The sequence below is a fragment of the Tachyglossus aculeatus genome, chromosome 3, assembly GCF_015852505.1.
Source record: "Tachyglossus aculeatus isolate mTacAcu1 chromosome 3, mTacAcu1.pri, whole genome shotgun sequence".
NCBI lineage: Eukaryota > Metazoa > Chordata > Mammalia > Monotremata > Tachyglossidae > Tachyglossus > Tachyglossus aculeatus.
In genome coordinates, this window is record NC_052068.1 from 29551341 (window position 1) to 29571886 (window position 20546).

The 20546-nt window shown below is 41.2% G+C and overlaps 1 protein-coding gene across 2 annotated transcripts in view; it reads left to right on the forward strand.

Annotated features, from left to right (window-relative positions):
* The window catches only part of LRMDA (leucine rich melanocyte differentiation associated), a 1241311-nt gene that overhangs the window by 1018896 nt on the left and 201869 nt on the right, over window positions 1-20546 (forward strand). Inside the window, exon 6 of one of the 2 annotated variants that reach the window (XM_038744415.1) lies at window positions 14405-14489. The exons of the other annotated variant lie outside the window; for it this stretch is intronic. Coding sequence (XP_038600343.1) covers window positions 14405-14489 — 85 coding nt within the window. The remainder of the gene's footprint in view (window positions 1-14404; window positions 14490-20546) is intronic. 2 annotated transcript variants of the gene reach the window in all.

A 20546-nucleotide genomic window follows, 5' to 3' on the forward strand; every position in this document is an offset into this window, starting at 1 on the left:
ATAAATATGATTGATTGATCCATACATGCGGATGTGGTTGCAAAAAAAAAACACTGCACAGTGATCAGTTTCAGATTAGGTACATGTCAAAAGGGTGTTTGGGTGTGCTGTTGTGCTTTTTTAATGGCAGTCCCTGTCACTGCGCTTTTTCCAAGTATCTGGAAGTAGCTTTTCCAAGTTTCTGTTTCCAGTATCAGGGAATTCCTGAAACCTCTGCTCAAGGGGACTTCTCCTGCTGCCTAGGGGATTGGTCTATTTACTGCATTTGTCACCCATCAGTCTGCTGTTGTCCTGCATTTAGTTTTGATAAGTAGTGATTACGAAGTCATCCATGGTAAATTATAGATTCCTGACATGAAGTCTTCAGGACCAAGAACGTGTATGAAGGAATTGATCATAGTACTAGTGGTTTGCATAGCACCAATCACCCTGACAAGTTGTCCCTAACAGTCCCTTTTTGGGTGAGGTGGTTGGGTAGGACTTCAGAGCTCTACAAAGTACAGACAGGATTATTCCATTCAAAGCACACTTATGATCAAGGGGCAATAAAATGTTGATGCTATGCCATAGGTCATCATAAAACAGGTTGTGGTATCCATGATATCTGCTTCCATAGCCACTGTGGTACTTACCGTCACATTAGCCCAAGATGGTTCTTCTGTCAAAACTGTCATTTGAAGGACTAGCCTCCATCAGGTATTCCCCTACTTCTGGTTGCTTCTCCCTCTTGGTAATTTAAATGTATATACTTTCAAGTGGATGGAAAGGACCGTGTAACAAGTAGGTAATGTTCCTATGAACTGGTACATCATTCCCACAAATAATCAAATGGGTTATGGAGAAACTTCTAGCTTGTTTGCACCCAATATAGAAAGCAGGAATCCCTAGACTCTAATTTGATCTCACTTAGTTACTTGAGGGGGTCTCTTAAGGATGTGACTGCTGCCCTCGTGGGCTGACGATCTTCATCTTGGTCAGAAAATGTTATTAAATTCTCAAAGACTCGTATTCCTAATCCTGGCATCCATTTTGTCTATTATATATGGCAGAGAGAAAAGGGACTGGGCAGTAATTGTACAAAACTCACAAGGACCTGGGCTGGAAGAGCTAATAATTGGTAGTGAAATGCCATTCTGGTTGTTTAATTGGATACTCTCATATGGAAGATCCATAGATGTGAATAATCTACTCCTACTCTCCTGGGGCTAGAAGAACTCCTAAGTAGTCAGTCCCCTGACCAGCTGGACAGACTGTTCCTAAACTACCCAGAAAAATGGAATATTATCCTGTTCTAAAGGTTTCCAGTGATGGAGATTCCACAGCTTCCTGTCTTCCGTAATGCAAGATCAAATCCTGTTTCAAGGGAGATGCTAGTCTTCCTCAAGATAGATTTATATAAGCTTGAACTAAAGTTTCCAAGCGGTTCTTTGTCTTTCTACTTTGCAGTGTTCAACAGTGAAATACTTTCATTATTGTATTGGCCTCAAAATCAATTTCTTCTGAAGGTAAAAGACTAATGCCGCTATTAGTCTTTCTTTAAAATTTCCAATTTGTCACCAAAACAAGAACATATTTTGAATGTTTGTTTTGATAGAATGATTTTTTTTTTCTGGAAAGCCCAAGCTATAGAATTATGCAAATGCTTTTTTGACAGTTTTCAGTAAGGTGTGTTCCCTTTCTCTTAAATAGCCTCAGAAAAAGAATAAAGCAGCCTCTGGTTTAGCTGCAATTATGCTGCTGCCTAGATGAGGCGGTAGTAACTCCATTTTGTAAGTGATTGAAGCCGTTTGACCAGACCCCTCCTCCTCCTATTCCAGGCATTAAACCATGTGAATCCGCAGGGAAAACATCCTCCCTGAAGCCACTTTTTCTCTAGATCAGAGATAATGGAGTTACTTCCATCCAAAACACCCCTCCTCTGCCAACTCCCAAACATTCCAGTAAAACTAAGCACCCTACCTCCTCCCCTGCGCTTCTTCTGGCTGTGTCCAAATCCATTTTCTTTAGAAAGCCTTTGGGGAAGTTTTCCTCAATTAAAACATGCACCCACGCACGCTAAATATCATTTCTGAAATATTTGGCCCCTGGTGAGGGACGCATGATGAAGTTTGAGAGGTCTTGTGAGTTGAAGAAACAAATGCACTGTTGTTTCTTGCCTTCTTTGGGTTACAGTAAAACAAATCAATTCAGGCTTCCAAGAGGCAGCCATTGCCTTGTGATTATGTTTGTGTAAAGTCTTGGGGCCTTTGATCAAAGAAAGGCATTTCAGACCAGGGCTTAATCCTGCCTGCTTTAAGGTGTTTAAATGGGGAAAAAAAGGTTGATAACAGCTGGGATTTAAATTTGCTTTTGCCTAGCTTTTGTTTTGAAAGGGCTTCTATTATCCACGGCTTCCTTTTTAGGAGAGAAGATGGATCGTTGAGTAAACCAAAAAGGGAAAGAGGATATGGGAGGAAATGGGTGGGGACTCTGAATTAATCTTCTAAGGAAAAATGTTTGATCAGCGGGTAGGAGAGGATGAAAACCTCTGATGTTGACAGCAGGCAACTTTCTGACTAGCTGTGATTGGCACCTTTGAAGCTCCAGTGGGGAAGCCAGTGTCCAGTCAGGCTCAGACTTCCTCTGTCTGTGGGTGGTAGTGTTAATAATGTGGCAACTGGAAAGATTAATTGTGGACAAGCAGCAGGATTACGTGGAGGGCTTCGCAGGTCTAAAAGGAACAGTGCGAGGAAGGCCTCTGATCTGTCAGCCTTAAAGGAAATTAGTCAGGGCAGACTGGAGCAAGTTTTTTTTTTCCAAAGGTTTTTTTTTTTTGGCATTTAGGATATCGAAGCGAAATGTGAAGAGGAGATTGCAATGGGACGAGAGGGGCAGGAGTGACGTTTTTTGAAAGAAAATATGCCCTGTTCCAGAGGTAGCTTTCAAGACCTTTATACACACTTTCCTTTAACAGTACGATGTGTAGATATTGACTTCCTTTCCACCGTGTCTGGAGCCAATAGCCTCTCCTCATGGTTGGAATTCCTTCTGTCGCTGAGGCTAATCCTTCATTTTCCAAATGGGGGTTGACTGTAAATTGTTTGCTCACCACCAACATGCAGAATCAAGTTCATAGCAATCGCTCCCAATGTAATTACAAAATATGTTAGAGAAAGGGTGTTTACTGAAGCCCAGACTGCATTAACTCTCCATTGTGTGTTTTACTTCTTACCCTTTTGGTAAAAGTAGGGATTTTTCCAATAAATTCTGTGTTACCATTAAAGAGGCTATTCATCATGCTTACTAATGTTATTAATCAAGATACACCACAGTACCCTTAAAATGAGATCATTTTGATAAATCATGTATGACATGAAAAGACTTTATTCCTTTTAAGTGCAATTTAGACTGCAATTTTTTCCCTCATTTATGATTCATGGGAGAAACATGGATAAAATTCCCTTGCATAGTTATACCTTATCTCCAGCAATAACTCAAAACTGCTTTTAGATGAAAATTTAGGGTTTTATTCACTAAAGCTGAATGCCAGCTCATTATGTTCTGGCATTCAGTAGTCCAAAAATAATGTCTGTGCATTAGGTGGCATTCACAAGAAGTTAGAATTGGCGAGGCACCAGGAACATCAATTACCCTCAATCAAGCCATAATAAATGAGAAATATCAGATTTGGAGGAATTATTTTTGAATCGATGATATTCATCTTCATTTCCCCTATTTAAAATTGTTTTATAACAATAATTACTGCAAGTTCAAATGGTTTACATGCACAAATTGTTCTCTTGTGTGAAACTCCATGTATTATTTCCATATACTGTAGCCTTTATATTTTCCTTTGACTTTTAAAGAAATAATGATTTTATTGGCTGTTTTTTTAAGCCACCCTATTTCAAATGCTGTTCCTTTACTCCTTACAGCTGTCACAATAATTTGGGATATTGTATTAATAGCCTCTGATATAAAAATAATTTGAAACCATTCATTCTGGTGTGGTATATTGAGTTTAAAGTCACGTCTTTGGTTATAAGGAGGACATTCATACTATTCATTAAACTGGAAAATGCCTGAAGTAATGTCATGTTTTTGGGTAATAGTGAAATAAACTCTGGGGAGAACGTTTAGTGATTTTGGCATGTGTTAAAAAAAGAGCATGCAGAGATATTTCATTTGGACATGTAGAATCTGTGGAGTTTTGGTTCTCTTTATGAACCAGAGCATCAAAAATGTTGGCTAAGTTGAGTGACTCCCATCGGCAGTGTATTTGTTTTTGTCAGAGTTTGAGATAATTTGAAGAAAGTATCAGTTCTTAAGAATGAAAGGATCATTCATATGTTCCTTCAAAGGCAGGTATCTAAAGATTGGAGCGTGGAAAATGTGTACACAATATGCTCTCTGCCACATGAAATACAAGTTCTAGACCGTGAGCCCGCTGTTGGGTAGGGACCGTCTCTATATGTTGCCAACTTGTACTTCCCAAGCACTTAGTACAGTGCTCTGCACACAGTAAGTGCTCAATAAATACGATTGAATGAATGAATGAAAGTTCTACTCCAGTGCAAAATTGCATGTTACAGTGCTCAAGTGGTTTACAGAGTCACACTTTTATTTTTGTTATCACTTTTTTGTTGTCTCTGTGTGTTTCCTAATGGTTGAGGTAAGTAAACGGACAGTTGCAGTTTTCTTTACAGTGAACAAACTTAAACTAAAATCCCAGTGGTTTTTATTTTTCAGAATTGAATTAGAAATATGAGAAGGTCAAGGCTAGACTTACCTTCCTAAAGTTGCTTTTTTTTTTGTTTTGACAGAGTTTTTATTTCTTTTTGGAAAGATTTTTTTTTAACTCCATGAACATCCCTTTAAAAGTTGCTCATTTACAGCAACGCTGAGCAAGTTCTCTAAAGAATGCAAATTTAGAATATAAAATATCTTGACTATACAAATCATGCTTTTCCTTTTAATACAGTGTTGATTTCATTCTCACTGACTATCAGGATTAACATTTCCAAAGCAGATTTTAATTCTTTACACAATTATTTCATATTGAGGTGATCAGGTTCCTGGGAGTTCAGGTCCCATGCGATAACTGCAAATATCTTGTATTTATTTCTAATTAAAGTGGCTTTCTCAATTTGTGCTGTAAGTTTTCCAATGCAAATAATAAGGTAAAAAAAAACCCAAATAAACAAATAACTGCAAATAATTAGTAAGAGAACAATGTCCGCTCCACATGAATCAGGAAAAATAGGCAAAGTAAATTACTGAATGTAGTTATACCCTGCCACCTGTTGGATTCCTTAAACATAACAGGATACCAGTATTGCCCAGTAGAATCCAGTCTTCTCATCAGATCACCAATCTGGGGTGATAAACTAGTTTTTTTTGGCACTAGCTTGAGGTATAGATGGTTCCTGGATTACTCACTTTTTACTATTTCCCTGACTCTTCATTTAAAATATTAGCATTAGTCATTCTGCCACACGCCTTCTGCTCATCCCAAAATCAAGTCACTTGAAGGAGGAAAAAAAAAAAAATCCCCCCTCGCATTGCCCACTTTGCGATTTTCCTGTTAACAGGAAGCACAAGGACATTTGTTCTTACCATATTCTGTGTGACAGTGTCTGTTGAAATCTGAGCCATGATGGATAAACTGTCAGAACTGAAAGATGATGTTTCCTCCATGTTTCTATTATGACCCAGGCTGTCATTGACTAATATTTGTTTTGCATTGCTGTGGAATTTTTAAAAGCTATTCTATGGCTCTGGCAGTGGGATGATTGACTTGACGTAGATAGCCCGCTTGATCCGGGAAAAAAAACCCAAACGCACTTCAATTTCTAGAAGAGATCCAAATCCCAAGCAAAGGAAAGAGAAGAGAGAGGAAATGGACTAGAGATCCCAAACCAATCCGGTTCCATCTAACTTTAAGGCTGACTTGATATGTTCTCCTTATTATGCTGTCACTTCCTATTTCTCACGTGAAAGACCAAAATCACCCACAAATCCGTCAGGGGAAATATCAAAATCACCCACAAATCCATCAGGGGAAATACCGAAACAGCCCACAAATCCACCAGGGGAAGTACCAACTTCATATGAGCAACATTTCACCATATATTTACAAAAAAGCAACAGATTCTCTAATTTTAGGGGTGAATCTGTAATTTAGGCTAGATGGTGCTTACAGCTTGTGTGTGTGTAGTGTGTAGTTGTTTAGGGTTTCAGAACAGTCAGACTAGCTTTCATTGATGAGATTTTGGATGAAACCTATTTCACCCTATGCTGTGACATACCCTATCCTACCTTATTCATTCATTCAATCATATTTATTGAGTGCTTACTGTGTGCAGAGCACTGTACTAAGCGCTTGGGCAGTACAAGTTGGCAACATATAGAGACGGTCCCTACCCAACATACTCTGTGGTAGTCTGAAGTACCCAACAGGGACCCCTGGATGAATGGCTAGGAGTTTGAGAGCTCTTGTCTCCTCACTTGCCCCACTGTCATTCACCTACTCTGCAGTGCTTGCCACCATCTAATTAATTCAGGGGAAGTGATCATTAGCTGAGGCCTTCCCTTCAAGGCCCTGCTGAGAGCTCACCTCCTCCAGGAGGCCTTCCCAGACTGAGCCCCTTCCTTCCTCTCCCCCTCGTCCCCCTCTCCATCCCCCCATCTTACCTCCTTCCCTTCCCTACAGCACCTGTATATATGTTTGTACATATTTTTTACTCTATTTATTTATTTATTTATTTATTTTATTTGTACATATCTATTCTATTTATTTTATTTTGTTAGTATGTTTGGTTTTGTTCTCTGTCTCCCCCTTTTAGACTGTGAGCCCACTGTTGGGTAGGGACTGTCTTTATATGTTGCCAATTTGTACTTCCCAAGCGCTTAGAACAGTGCTCTGCACATAGTAAGCGCTCAATAAATACGATTGATGATGATGATGATGAGTCAGTCCTCTCTACTGTGAATGGGCAGTGAACATGTCTGCTAATTCTGCAGTGCTGTGCTGTGCTAATTCTGCTGTGCTGTGCACTTGTACAGTGCCCTGCGCAGAGTAAGCACTCAATAAATAGCACTGATTGGATTGATTGACTGATTCTTTCATCTTAGAACTCAAAGCATCCTCATACTTGGTGAATTCCTAAGTTATTCAGGAGAAATGATACATTGCGTTAAAATCGTACTTAACGGTGTAACTATGAATAGTAGTGTAAAATACAAGGGAAAATCAAGTAAATCCACCTAACCCTCTCTATGTTGCAGTTGACATCACACATAGTGGTAAGAGCCCTGGTCTGGGAGTAAGTGTACCTGGGTTCCAATCCTGGCTCTGCCACTTACCTGCTGTGTGACTTTGGGTAAGTCATTTAACTTCACTGTCCCTCAGTAAAACTGAATTTCAATGCCAGCTCTCCCTTCTACTTAGACTGTGAGCCCCATGTGGGATGAGGACTGTGACTGGATTATCTTCCATCTACTGCATCACTTAGCAGAGTGCTTGGCACATGATAAATCCCTCTAGACTATAAATTTATCGTGGGCCCGGAATGTATCTACCAACTCTGTTATACTGTCCCAAATGCTTTGCATAGTGCTCCACATGCAGTAAGCATTCAATAAATATGAGTGATTGATTTATTGATAGTAAATGGCTAACAAATTCCACAATTATTATTATTGGTCAGCTGACCTTTCTCATATTCCAGTCTCTCTCTACTCCTCCCTGCCCACCCAAGTGTGCCAATTTGGGGTGGAGCATCTAGGGGGGTAGGGAAAGAAAAGAAAGGCATAAAGAGGAAAAGAGGATTCATTCATTCATTCAATCGTATTTATTGAGTGCTTACTGTGTGCAGAGCACTGTACTAAGCGCTTTGGAAGTACAAGTTGGCAACATATAGAGATGGTCCCTACCCAACAGTGGGCTCACAGTCTAGAAGAGGATGAGAAAGAAGGAATAGGATAGTGGAGAAAAGAGCAAGAAGGAGAAAGAAAGGGGGGATCAGGAGAAGGAGGTTGGGAAATGGAAGAGAGGAGAGACTGGCAAAGACAGAGGGAAAGGATAGGAAAGGTTTTTACCTTCACTGCTACCCTATTCTCATCACTACTACTGCTATTCTGACAAACACTTAAGGGTGTGAAGTTTAGTCTATTGGTGCTAAAGAGGTGTGAGGGCTCCTCTTGCCCTTACTGAGTAGGTGTCTATTTCCATCCCATTTTCCACTTTCTCCCTAGTGGCCTAGTGGAAAGAACATGGGCCTAAGAGTAAGAGGACCTGAACTTTAATCCCACCTTTGCCACTTTGCCTGCTTTGTGAACATGGAAAAGTCACTTAACCTCTCTGGGCCTCAGTTCCCTCATCTGTGAAATGTACCTCTTCTCCCTCCTACTTTCAATGTGAGCCCCTTGAGGGACGTAATGATCTTGTGCTTGGCACATAGTAAGCACTTAAATACCACAATAATTATTACTCTTATTACCTCTCAACTGCTATCAACCACCTGCTTTCTCCCACCAGCCACTGCAGTGTGGCTCAGTGGAAAGAGCATGGGCTTGGGAGTCCGAGGTCATGGGTTCGAATCCCACCTCCTCCGCTCGTCTGCTGTGTGACTTTGGGCAAGTCACTTAACTTCTCTGGGCCTCAGTTACCTGTAAAGTGGGGATTAAGACTATGAGCCCCATGTGGGACAACTTGATTACCTTGTATCCCCCCAGTGCTTTGAACAGTGCTTGGCACATAGTAAGCACTTAAAAAAAGCCATCATTATTATTATTATTATTATTATTATTATTATTATTATTATTATTCTCACCACACCTCTCATTCATATGCAAAGGTTTCATATCATTTTTTTCTAGCTTTGCTTTCATCCTATTTTCTCATCTTTGTTGTCCATGTCCTTACACCTCAATTGTCTGCAATTTCCCTCTCCCACCTCTGAACTACCTCTCAACTCTCTTCACCTCCATCTTCTAGTCTGTATTGCTCACTCCCTCCCTATCACAATATTCACTTCAGTTAATAAACCCATCCATCAGTGGTATTTATGGAGCACTTATTTCATGCAGAGTACTGTACTAAGTACTTGGGAGACTACAGCTGAATTAGACATGTTCCCTCCCCAAGATGAGACTACACTTCTCTTGAGATGCTTGTCATCACATAGCTCTGATCTTTCTAGTAACCCAAATCACCCCTATATTGGTCCTTTCCAAAATTCCTAGCACTTAATAATAATAATGACATTTGTTAAGCGCTTACTACAGGTAAAGCACTGTTCTAAGTGCTGGGGAGGATATAAGGTAATCAGAGTGTCCCACGTGGGGCTTACGGTCTTTGTCCCCATTTTACAGGTAAGGTAACTGAGGCACAGAGAAGTTCAGTGACTTGCCCAAAGTCACACAGCTGACAATTGGCAGAGCCGGGATTTGAACCAATGACCTCTGACACCCAAGCCCGTGCTCTTTCCACTGGGCCACGCTGATTCAGGATCATTAGTATTTATTGAGTACCTGTTGTGTGCACAGGAATGTAAGACAGGTTCCTGCCCTCAAGGACCTTGCAATTTAATGTGGGAGACGGGTAGAACCAATTGTATCTATTCAATAGGAACTGGAAGAGAACTATAGGTACAACTAGAAAAGCAGACTAAACAAAGCATGAATAAATAAATGAATAAATAAACCAATATAGACATAAGTGAGAAGCAGCATGGCATATTGGATAGAGCATGGGCCTGGGATTCAGAAGGTCATGGGTTCTAATCCCGGCTCCGCCACTTGTCTGCTGTGTGACCTTGGGTACGTCACTTCACTTCTCTGGGCCTCAGTTACCTTGTCTGTAAAGTGGGGATTAAGACTGTGAGCCCCAAATGGGATTGTGTCCAGCCCAATTTGCTTATAACCGCCCCCAGTGCTTAGAACAGGGCTTGGCATGTAGTAAGTGCATAATAAATACCATTATTATTATTATTATTAAAGAGGTAATGGTCGCTGATGGGATGACGTGGCTAGGGGAAGTGGGAGTTAGTTTTTTTTTTTTTGTTTTCTTTTTTTAATGATATTTGTTCAGTACTTACTGTTTGTCAGGCGCTGTACTAAGCACTGGGGTAGATACAAGTTAATTGGGATGGATACAGTCTCCATTCATTCGTTCGTTCATTCAATAGTATTTATTGAGCACTTACTGTGTGCAGAGCACTGTACTAAGCGCTTGGGAAGTACAAGTTGGCAACATATAGAGACGGTCCCTACCCTCCATCCTGCAGAGTTCTCACAGTCTTAATCCCCATGTACAGATGAGTGAACTGAGGCTCATAGAAGTTAAGTGACTTGCCCATTCATTCATTCATTCAATCGTATTTATTGAGCGCTTACTGTGTGCAGAGCACTGGACTAAGTGCTTGGGAAGTACAAGTTGGCAACATCTAGAGACGGTCCCTACCCAACAAGGGGCTCACAGTCTAGAAGGGGGAGACAGGCAACAAAACAAACCATGTGGACGGGTGTCAAGTCGTCAGAATAAATAGAACAAAAGCTAAATGCACATCACTAACAAAATAAATAGACTACTAAGTATGCAAGTAAAATAATGAGTAATAAATCTGTGCAATCTCTCATACATATAATAGATAGATCATAGATAGATTATAGAGATGGATAGATAGATTCATTCATTCATTCAGTCATATTTACTGAGCGCTTACTGTGTGCAGAGCACTGGACTAAGCGCTTGGGAAGTACAAGTCGGCGACAGATAGAGCCGGTCCCTACCCAACAGCGGGCTCACAGTCTAGAAGGGTGAGACAGATGGCAAAACAAAACATGTGGACGGGTGTAAAGTCATCACAATAAACAGAATGAAAGCTAAATTCATTCATTCATTCAATCGTATTTATTGAGCACTTACTGTGTGCAGAGCACTGCACTAAGCGCTTGGGAAGTACACGTTGGCACATCATTAACAAAATAAATAGAATAGTAAGTATGTACAAGTAAAATAAAGAGTAATAAATCTGTGCAATCTCTCAGATATAGATAGACAGATAGATTCATTCAATTGTGTTTATTGAGCGCTTACTGTGTGCAGAGCACTGTACTAAGCACTTAATAGATAGGTAGATGATAGATTGTATTTATTGACCTCCCCTGGGACCCGGGCGGCACTGGCGGTTACAATCGTATTTGTTGAGCCCGGCTCTGCCAATTGATAGCTGTGTGACTTTGGGCAAGTCACTTGACTTCTCTGTGCCTCAGTTCCCTCAGCTGTAAAATGGGGATTAAGACTGTGAACCCCACTGCATAGGACAACTTGATCACCTTGTAACCTTCCCAGCGCTTAGAACAGAGCTTTGCACATAGTAAGCGCTTAATAAATGCCATCATTATTATTACTATTATTATTGAGTGCTTACTGTGTGCAGAGCACTGGACTAAGCGCTTGGTAAGTACAAGTCGGCAACATATAGAGGCCGTCCCTACCCAACAACAGGCTCACATTCATTCATTCAAGGTCCCATAGGCAAGTGGCAGAGCTCGGATTAGAACCCAGGTCCTTCTGACTTTCAGGCCTGTGCTCTATCCACTAGGCCATGCTACTTCCCTGAGGAAGCAATTAGTTGAGGAATGCCTCCTGAAGGAGTTGATTACAGGAGGTTTTGAATATAAGGAGGGGCTTTTTTGATGTATTTGCATGGACCAGAGGATGCAGCTTGAATTGAACAGTGTACAGATATTGAAGAGCTGTTTTTCAGTGGATTGCTTTACAGTGAAGGTACACTTATAGGTTCTGGTATCTTGTCATTCAACCACTTTGCGGCTTCCCCATCTCATTTCTAGGGTTTCCTCTTTGCTCCTCCATTGCCTTGCTGATTCTCAGAAAGCATATACTAGATTAAATGGTTCTATCTGGTACGTCCAGTGACAAGAGTATTTGAGTTAATGCATTCAGCTTGGGAAGGTCCTTTTTTAAGACTTTTTTTTCAAGTGGTAAATGAAATGTTCATCCTCCATGGGTCTAATTTGCTTGGAATGCATTGAATCATTTCCAAAAAGGTTGCCAGTGAATCGTACCTCTTCCTGTATTATAAAACCTGCCAGTTACATTATATTATAACTACTGTGGTTAATGATAAAGGTGTCAATAATTTATTATATCTTACTGGGAACAGGGAGAGAGGGCAGTGATGGTGAGGGGAGGGGGAGCAGGTGGGGCAGAGAGCATCAACCCATAATGGGAAAAGCTTTGAAGGTGAGAGAGCAGTGAAGGGCTTGGACTGGCTGGGAATATCTGTTCCTCGCAAGGAATTAAAATATGCCTGTAGCAGAACCATTTTAGGTCATGGTCATTGTGCTCAAACCTTGAGGGAGTGGGTTTAGTAGTAATAATTATGGTATTTGCTTTGCATTTACTCTGTGCCAAGCATTATACCAAGCACTGGGGTAGATACAAGATAATCAGATCCAAGACAGCTTCTGTCTCACAGCCTAAGTAGGAGGGAGAACCATTCTTTTCTCCCCATTTTGCAGATGATGAAGCAGAGGCACGGAGAAGTCATGTGATTTGCCAAAGATCACATAACAGGCAGATGGCAGAGTCAGGATTAGAACCCAAGTCCTCTTACTCTCAGACCCGTGTTATTTCCCCTAAGGCAAGCTGTTTTTTCAAACTGTAATCTTGTATCACCAGTGACTCCTGTGGAGAAATGAAGCAAGCTAGTTATAGAATCAGCCAGCCGGAGAGAGCTTTACACACAGGAGACAAAATAGGAACTCTGCTGTGATTCTCAGGGTTTAGAATGTGCCTTTACTTTCATTCAATCGTATTTATTGAGAGCTTACTGTGTGCAGAGCACTGTACTTTACCTAATCATGATGATCGTTTTATCCTTTTGCAGCAGCATTCTTCATCACTTGAGGTCTCCACTTTAAGGACCGTGGCCAGAAATATTGTTACAAATCACTCTCTCCAGCTCATTGAACAGTACTGATACTCTGGTAACAAGAATCATATGCATTTCATGGGTTGAAAATCTGGAAGAGAGGCTGTCCTTTGTACACTAGACATGGAAACAAGAAAAGGAGAAGAATGGCGAGGGGGCAAGTGGTTTGAAAGAATAAATTTAAAGGCTGGGAATGATGGTGAAAGTGAATGACTTACGTATGAAGTTGGGATTAGGACATGAGTTGAATAGTTGAATAACACAAAAGACAAAAGAGTAAAGGGCCAAATTCAGAGATGCATGAGAAGATGGAAAAGGGTCGCTCAGTGCTAACCAACTGAGTGTTAGTCTTTAAGTCTCATTACAAATCTGTAGTATGGATGCTCCAGAGCCTACATAATCATCAATGGTATTTGTTGAGCGCTTACTGTGTGCAGATCACCGGACTAAGGGCTTGCTAAATGTCGAGTGTCTTAGCTGCTGAAACTGGTCTAGCTTTTAATTGTTCTCTGAGGATCCTGCTCTTTCCTTATGGATAAAGGTCCTTGGATTTGACTTGGTTTCCTTTGGAGCTCAAGCAAAATAATAACTGGGATTCCTTTTTATTACCTTGGAGGAAAAGCTTGAGTCTGTTTAGATTCTCTAAACTCTGTGAAAGTGTTTTGGGTACAGTTACATCAAACATCTCACATGTCAGAAATTTAATGTAAATAATTTTTTTTTCTGGGTTAGTTTCCTTTTTATTTTCATTTTCATAGTTCACGTACTCTCTTGAAGGAAGAAGCCTGCATTTAGGAGGTTGGCACATTTAATACTGTGTATCTAGTCCTTGAATAAGGAAAAATGAAATTACTATTGCATCTACTTTTTGATGTGTTTCTATGTTTGGTGAGTTGACAGCTCTTTTTTGGCATATGATCGTGTGGAGCCATGTGTATGGTTTTGAATAATAATAATAATAATGTTGGTATTTGTTAAGCACTGTTCTATGCGCTGGGGTAGATACAAGGTAATCAGGTTGTCCCACGAGGGGCTCACAGTCTTCATCCCCATTTTACAGATGAGGGAACTGAGGCCCAGAGAAGTGAAGTGACTTGCCCAAAGTCACACAGCTGATAAGTGGTGGAGGTGGTGGAGCCGGGATTGGAACCCACGACCTCTGACTCCAAAGCCCGTGCTCTTTCCACTGAGCCACGCTGCTTCCCCTTTTGAAGATTCCATGATGCAATAAATAAGCTCTATGATACTTGTGTTAAATGTGTATTAGTCTAATCTTTTAGAGATGCAATGAAGCATGAGAAAGATAGTGGTTTCTCTATTTTGCCACAAACTACTCCCAAACTTTGTGTATAAAATTGTCCATATATCATGTATCAGTTCCTAAAAGTGTCTGTTTTCAGATCTGTACCATGTAGTCAATCTTGACTGTTGTGTGTAATGTTAATATTTGTTTCGTAACTTAGGCTTCCAGTGATGTGGTGTCCACATCTCCAGAATCACGGTATTCACCCCTGCCTTCAGGATCTAGGGATCTCACCAATCACAGAGGTATGACCTAAAGCTTTTTACTGCTTCCAGACTAAGCCCCACTTTTCCTCAGCTTTCCCTCGCTTCCCCATCACCCTGACTCACTCCCTATTCTCTACCCGCCTCCCCACCCCAGAGCACTTGTGTATATATGCACATTATCTGTAATTCTATTTATACTAATGCCTGTTTACTTGTTTTGATTTGTATATATCTAATTTCTATTGATGCTATGGATGCCTCTTAACTTGTCTTGATGTCTGTCTCCACCCTTCTAGACTGTAAACCCGTTGTGGGCAGGGATTGTCTCTATTGCTGAATTGTACTTTCCAAGTGCTTAGTACAGTGTTCTGCACACAGTAAGGGCTCGGTAAGTAAGATTGAATGAGTGAATGAAAGAATGAATGCTATAACCTGCTTCAGAATGGTAAATTTTGCTCTTCGGTCTTCTGTACTTGTTACTGTTGCATTGGCAGTTTAGAGAGAACACAGTGCTTTTCCAGCAGTTGATGAGAAAACCATATGTGTCAAGCCTACAGATTTTAACTCATATTAAATGGGATTTAGTGATAGTCTATTGAGAAAGCAAATAAATCTATAGTGTAATAGAATTTTGTGATTTTTTTTTCCTAAATAAAGAGATTACAGCCCTCAAGTATTGCTAAGTAGATCATTATACGCAACACCGATGATTGAGGAAGATTGTTAAACCCATATGTATTTGTTAAGATAGCATTGCTTTGTAGGTTTTTAATCTAAATTCAAAATGTCTAGTGTGCGGAATATGGTGAAAAGGAGTTCCATTCAAATTTCAATATTAAGGGAGATTACTAAGAAATGTGTTTTTTTTCCACTTCTTCAAACTTCACCTCTCCCTTGAGCAAAGGCCTGGGTTTCTCCTGAGTATCTTGTAATTGCAGAGAGCAAAAGGAAGAAGAAAACTTGCCTCCGTCTGACACCTTGAAGGAAACAAGAGTGGGAAAGAGTGTTAGGAGAAATTTGCACAGATAATACTTTATTTCAGAGCCTATGGAATTGGAGTTGCTTCCCAAAGTGGAACTATCAAGATTTTAATACCAAGGTTCTGGAATGCTCTGGGGCAGGCTGCAGCTGAGGTATTTTCAAGGAATCTGGGGACATGGAGTCCTTTTCAGTTCCTGTTCCTTTAATCTCAACTTTGTTCCAGGGGTGGGAAAGGAGATGGTACAGCCTGGAGGAAAGGATAATGTTGGCTCTCAAAGAAGCCTTGATCACTTGATCCAAATAACATGTTTAGATTTTGAAGGGACTAATTGAGATATTGCTTTCTGGAGATTCCGATGTCTGAAAATGTGGCTTGGAAAGACCTGCAAGGTCGGATTCCCTCCAACATTAAGGTCAAGGACTGTGGCTTGTAGTCTCTGTGCACAGCACCTAACCCACGGATCAAGGGCCAAGTGAAGAGTCTGCATTCACCAGCTTGAGAAGGGTGTCCAGGCTCACTCAGATGGGCACTGGACAGGACTTTGGGTGATCCTCCTGTGGGAAGTGTGGGACCCCCCAAAATCCTACTCTTTCTCTCCCCAACCGGTTCCAGTTTTGCACAGAACAACTAAATTCATGAGTAATCAGAGATATAAAGACTGGCCACTTTGTAGTGCTTTTCAGCTTGTGGCTTAAGAAATGAGCAAGTTTCCTTTCAAATTAATATTATTATCGTTGCAGTTTCTGGCATATAGCCATAGAATGGCTGGAAATTCATTTAGGGGGCAGGAGAGGGCAGGTTTAAATGTGTTAGCCTGGTAGAGTTTTACTTTGGTTCAGGGCTATACCCCTCTAAAGATGAAGTCCTTTAAACATTTGTGTACCCCTTGGGGTAGGTATTGGATTGGACTAGTAGTGATCTCATTTTAGCTGCTTCAGTTGAAAAGTACCAGACTGTAAACTTTGTTGGTATACATTGTGAAGGCTGCATTTGGTCTCCCCACCAAGTATTCCCCCTCTCCTACAATGCATCTTCCAGATATTCACTAAGTTCTGGAACTGGGCAGTATCACCTATCCATGGTCACTCAGCCAGTCAATCATATTTATTGAGCATTTAATGTGTGTAGAACACTGTTCTAAGCACTTGGGAGAGTACAATATAATGATATAGCAGACACATTCCCTGCCCACAGTGAGTTTGCAGTCTAGAGGGGGTGATTTCTCCAAGGGAGTGAGTGTAGATGGGTCAATCAATCAATTGAACAATCAATCGTATTTATTGAGCGCTGTACTAAATAATTGGAAGAGTAGAATGTAATAGAGTTGGTAGACACGTTCCCTGCCCACAGGGTGGTTACAGTCTAGAGAGGCAACCAAATGAGCTGCTTCCATCTAATTTCGAACCATCGCATTTTAGGCAAAAGGAATAACCACAACATTATGGAAACCCAGCTGCTTTTTCCAGGGCAATTATGCATGGCTGCTAATTGAGAAGGAGTTATCTCCCTATCCGTGTTTGAGGAGATTTATGAATGCAGAAGGGATGGATTTTACTCACGTATTTTCCTAGCACTATTCTTACCCCCAGAAAAGCTCTGGGATAAGAAGGATAAGAAGACGGATCTTCTGCTACAGTTATGCTCAGGGTTGGCAGTGTTAGGTCTGAAGTCGTATCTCACAATCCACAATCCAGAGTTCCATACATACTATGGGATAATTTTTTTACTCAGGACCTCAGCATTTCCTGGGCAGTAAGTAGGAGCTTTCACTCTGTGACAGATGGCAAGAAGAGTAATCAATCAATCGTGTTATTTTTAAAGTGCTTACTGTGTGCAGAGCTCTGCATTAAGTGCTTGGAAAAGTATAATGCAATAAAGTTGGTAATAATAATAATAATAATGGCATTTATTAAGCACTTACTATGTGCAAAGCACTGTTCTAAGTTCTGGGGAGTTTACAAGGTGATCTGGTTGTCTCACGTGGGGCTCACAGTCTTAATCCCCATTTTACAGATGAGGTAACTGAGGCCCAGAGAAGTGACTTGCCCAAAGTCACACAGGTGACAAGTGGCGGAGCTGGGATTTGAACCCATGACCTCTGACTCCAAAGCCCGGGTTCTTTCCACTGAGCCACGTTGCTTCCCCAACCCTGCCCACAGCAGCTTAGAGTCTAGAAAGGGAGACAGTCAATGAAATAAATTCTCGGTGAAATGGCAGAATGTAAGGTTATACACGTATGTACATATGAGAAGCAGACTGCCGTAGAGGATAGAGCATGAGCCTAGGAAGCAGAACGTCATGGGTTCTAATCCCAGCTCCACTGCTTGACTGCTGTGTGACCTTGGGCAAATCACTTCACTTCTCTGGGCCTCAGTCACCCCATCTGTAAAATGGGGGTTGAGATTGCGAACCCCAAGTGGGACAAGGGACTGTTTCCAACCTGATTTGCTTGTATCCATCCAAGCAGTTAGTACAGTGCATGGCACATAGTAAGTGCTTATCAAATACTAATTCTAATTTTTATTATAATATTATATGTGCTGGGAGGCTGAGGGTGTGGTGAATATCAAGTGCTAAATGGGTCCAAGTCCAAGTGCATAGGAAAGTCAGAGGGGAAGGAGGGTAGGGGAAATGAGGGATTAGTTGAAGAAGGCCTTTTGGAGAAGATTTGATGCTAGAAGGGCCTTGAAGTTGAGGAGAGTTATAGCCTGTTGGATACGAAGGGGAAGGGAGTTCAGGGCCAGAAGGGTCAGTGGGATTGGATTGAGTTATAGAGATTACATTGGCATTAGTCAGTCAGTTGTATTTATTGAGCACTCCCTGTGTGCAAAGCACTGTGCTAAGTGCTTGGGAGAGTACAATATAACAGACATTTTCCCTGCCCACAATAAGCTTACAGTCTAGAGGGGGAGACAGACATTAATATAAATGAATAAATTACAGATATGTATATAATAATAATGATGATGATGGCATTTGTTAAGCGCTTACTATGTGCAAAGCACTGTTCTAAGCTCTGGGGAGGATACAAGGTGATCAGGTTGTCCCACATGGGTCTCACAGTCTTAATCTCCATTTTACAGATGAGGTAACTGAGGCACAGAGAATTTAAGTGACTTGCCCAAGGTCACACAGCTGACAATTGGCAGAGCTGGGATTTGAACTCAGGACCTTTGACTCCCAAACCCGTGCTCTTTCCACTGAGTCACCTGGAGTCACCAGTCCACTGCTTCTCCTGTAAGTGCTGTGGGGCTAGGAGGGTGGATGAATAGAGAGGTGGAATGCAGGGGTTGGGTCGTAATAGGAGATCAGAGAAAGGTTAGGAAGGAAATAGCTGATTGAGTGTCTAAAAGCCTTTGGTAAGGAGTTGCTGTTTGATGGAGAGATGGATGGGAAGCCACTGGAGGTTTTTGAGGAATTGAGAAATATGGGCTGAAGGGGTTTTTTTTTAGAAAAATGATCCAGGCAGTAGAGTGAATAAAGAAAAAGACATTTCAACACTGTGTTTATGTATTTTCTGTTCTTCACCATCCCAAAGAAATGCAGTACATTAGTGGGCAGTAAGAGGTACAGAAGACATTGGTACCTATCCCATCAGTTAATAGTATTTATTGAGCACTTACCATGTCCAGAGCACTGTGTTAAATACTTGGGAAAGTCTAATAGATTAGTAGATGTGATCCCACCCTCAAGGAATTTAGCTGGGCTGAGAAATGAGGAGGAAGATGAAAATGGAAAAATGGATATGTGGAAGAATAAATGCTTAAATAGTAAAGTTTGCAAATTGCTCTGTACAGAAGTACTAAAGTTGGTTGTAAGTACAAAATTCCTAAGCCCTCAGGTCCTCTATTCACCCTCCCTTCTGGGTCGCCTATGCATTTGGGTCTGTAACCCAATGAGCATTTATCCCACCCCATCCCTACAGCACTTTTGTACCCATCCGACTGTTTATTTAAATATCCGTCTCCCCGTTTAGTAAATTGTGAGCTGGAATCATGCCTACCTATTCTATTGTATTACATTCTCCCAAGCATTTAGTACAGTGCACTGCATTCAGTAAGAACTCTTTGAATGCCAATGATTGGTAGTTGAGATGATATGACCTGAGTAGAAGAGAAATTAATCAGAGAAAGTGTCTTGAAAGAAGTGGAATTTCAGAAGAGCTGTAAAGATGAGAGCTGTGATTTGGTGGAATTGAAGGGGGAGAAAGAGTTCCAGGCAAAAGGAAAGAGGTGGGGAGGGATCAGAGACAAGAATGAGATATGTGAATGGATAGCTTGAGAGAAGGGAAGAGTGCAAGCAGGGTAGTATTGGGTAAAGAGTGAGGATAAGAAGTGGGGAGAGAGCTTATTGAGTGCCTTAAATAAAGCCAGTGGTCAGGGATTTCTGCTTGATAGGGTGAGGAATGAGCAACCACTGAGGAAATTTGCAGATTCATGAGATATTTGCAGAAGGAATGTAGAAAAAGGATATGTGAAGCAGAAACCATTACGGACTGGAGAGACTGGACATGAGGAGATTAGGGAGGAGGCCAATAACGATTGTCTAGTTAGGATACGAAGAGTCTCCAGACCTGTGTGATGCCTGTTGAAGTGGAGAGGGAGAGGCAGATTCTGGAAAAGACTGTAGAGGAAGAATTGACAGAATCTGGCACCACAGTGAACAAGAGAGTTGAAAGAAATGGAGGAGTTAAGGATAATGTCAATATTATGAGCTCGTGCGACAGGGAGAAATGGCGCTGCTGTCAATTGTGATGGGAAAGTTAGATCGAGAAGAGGATTTAGGAAAGAAGATGAGGAATTCAGTTGTAGATATTGAATTTGTTTCCAGCCATGCATCCATGTGAAGCTGTTCCTGTGGCAAAGAAGGGATTCTGAGATTTCTGATGGAAAGATATCAGGGATCCTGAAGTCAACTTGGGAGTCAGCCACATGGAAGTAGCTGACATTCTGGGAATAGACGAGATCCTCAAGGGAGTGAGTGTTACGTGAGAAGGGGACCCAGAAATGAGGTTTGAGGGGCACCCGCAGTTAGTGGGTGATAGGAAAGAAGACAGCAAAAGAGACTGAGAAAAAGCAGACAGAATGGTCAGATGAGAGCCAGGAGAGAAATGT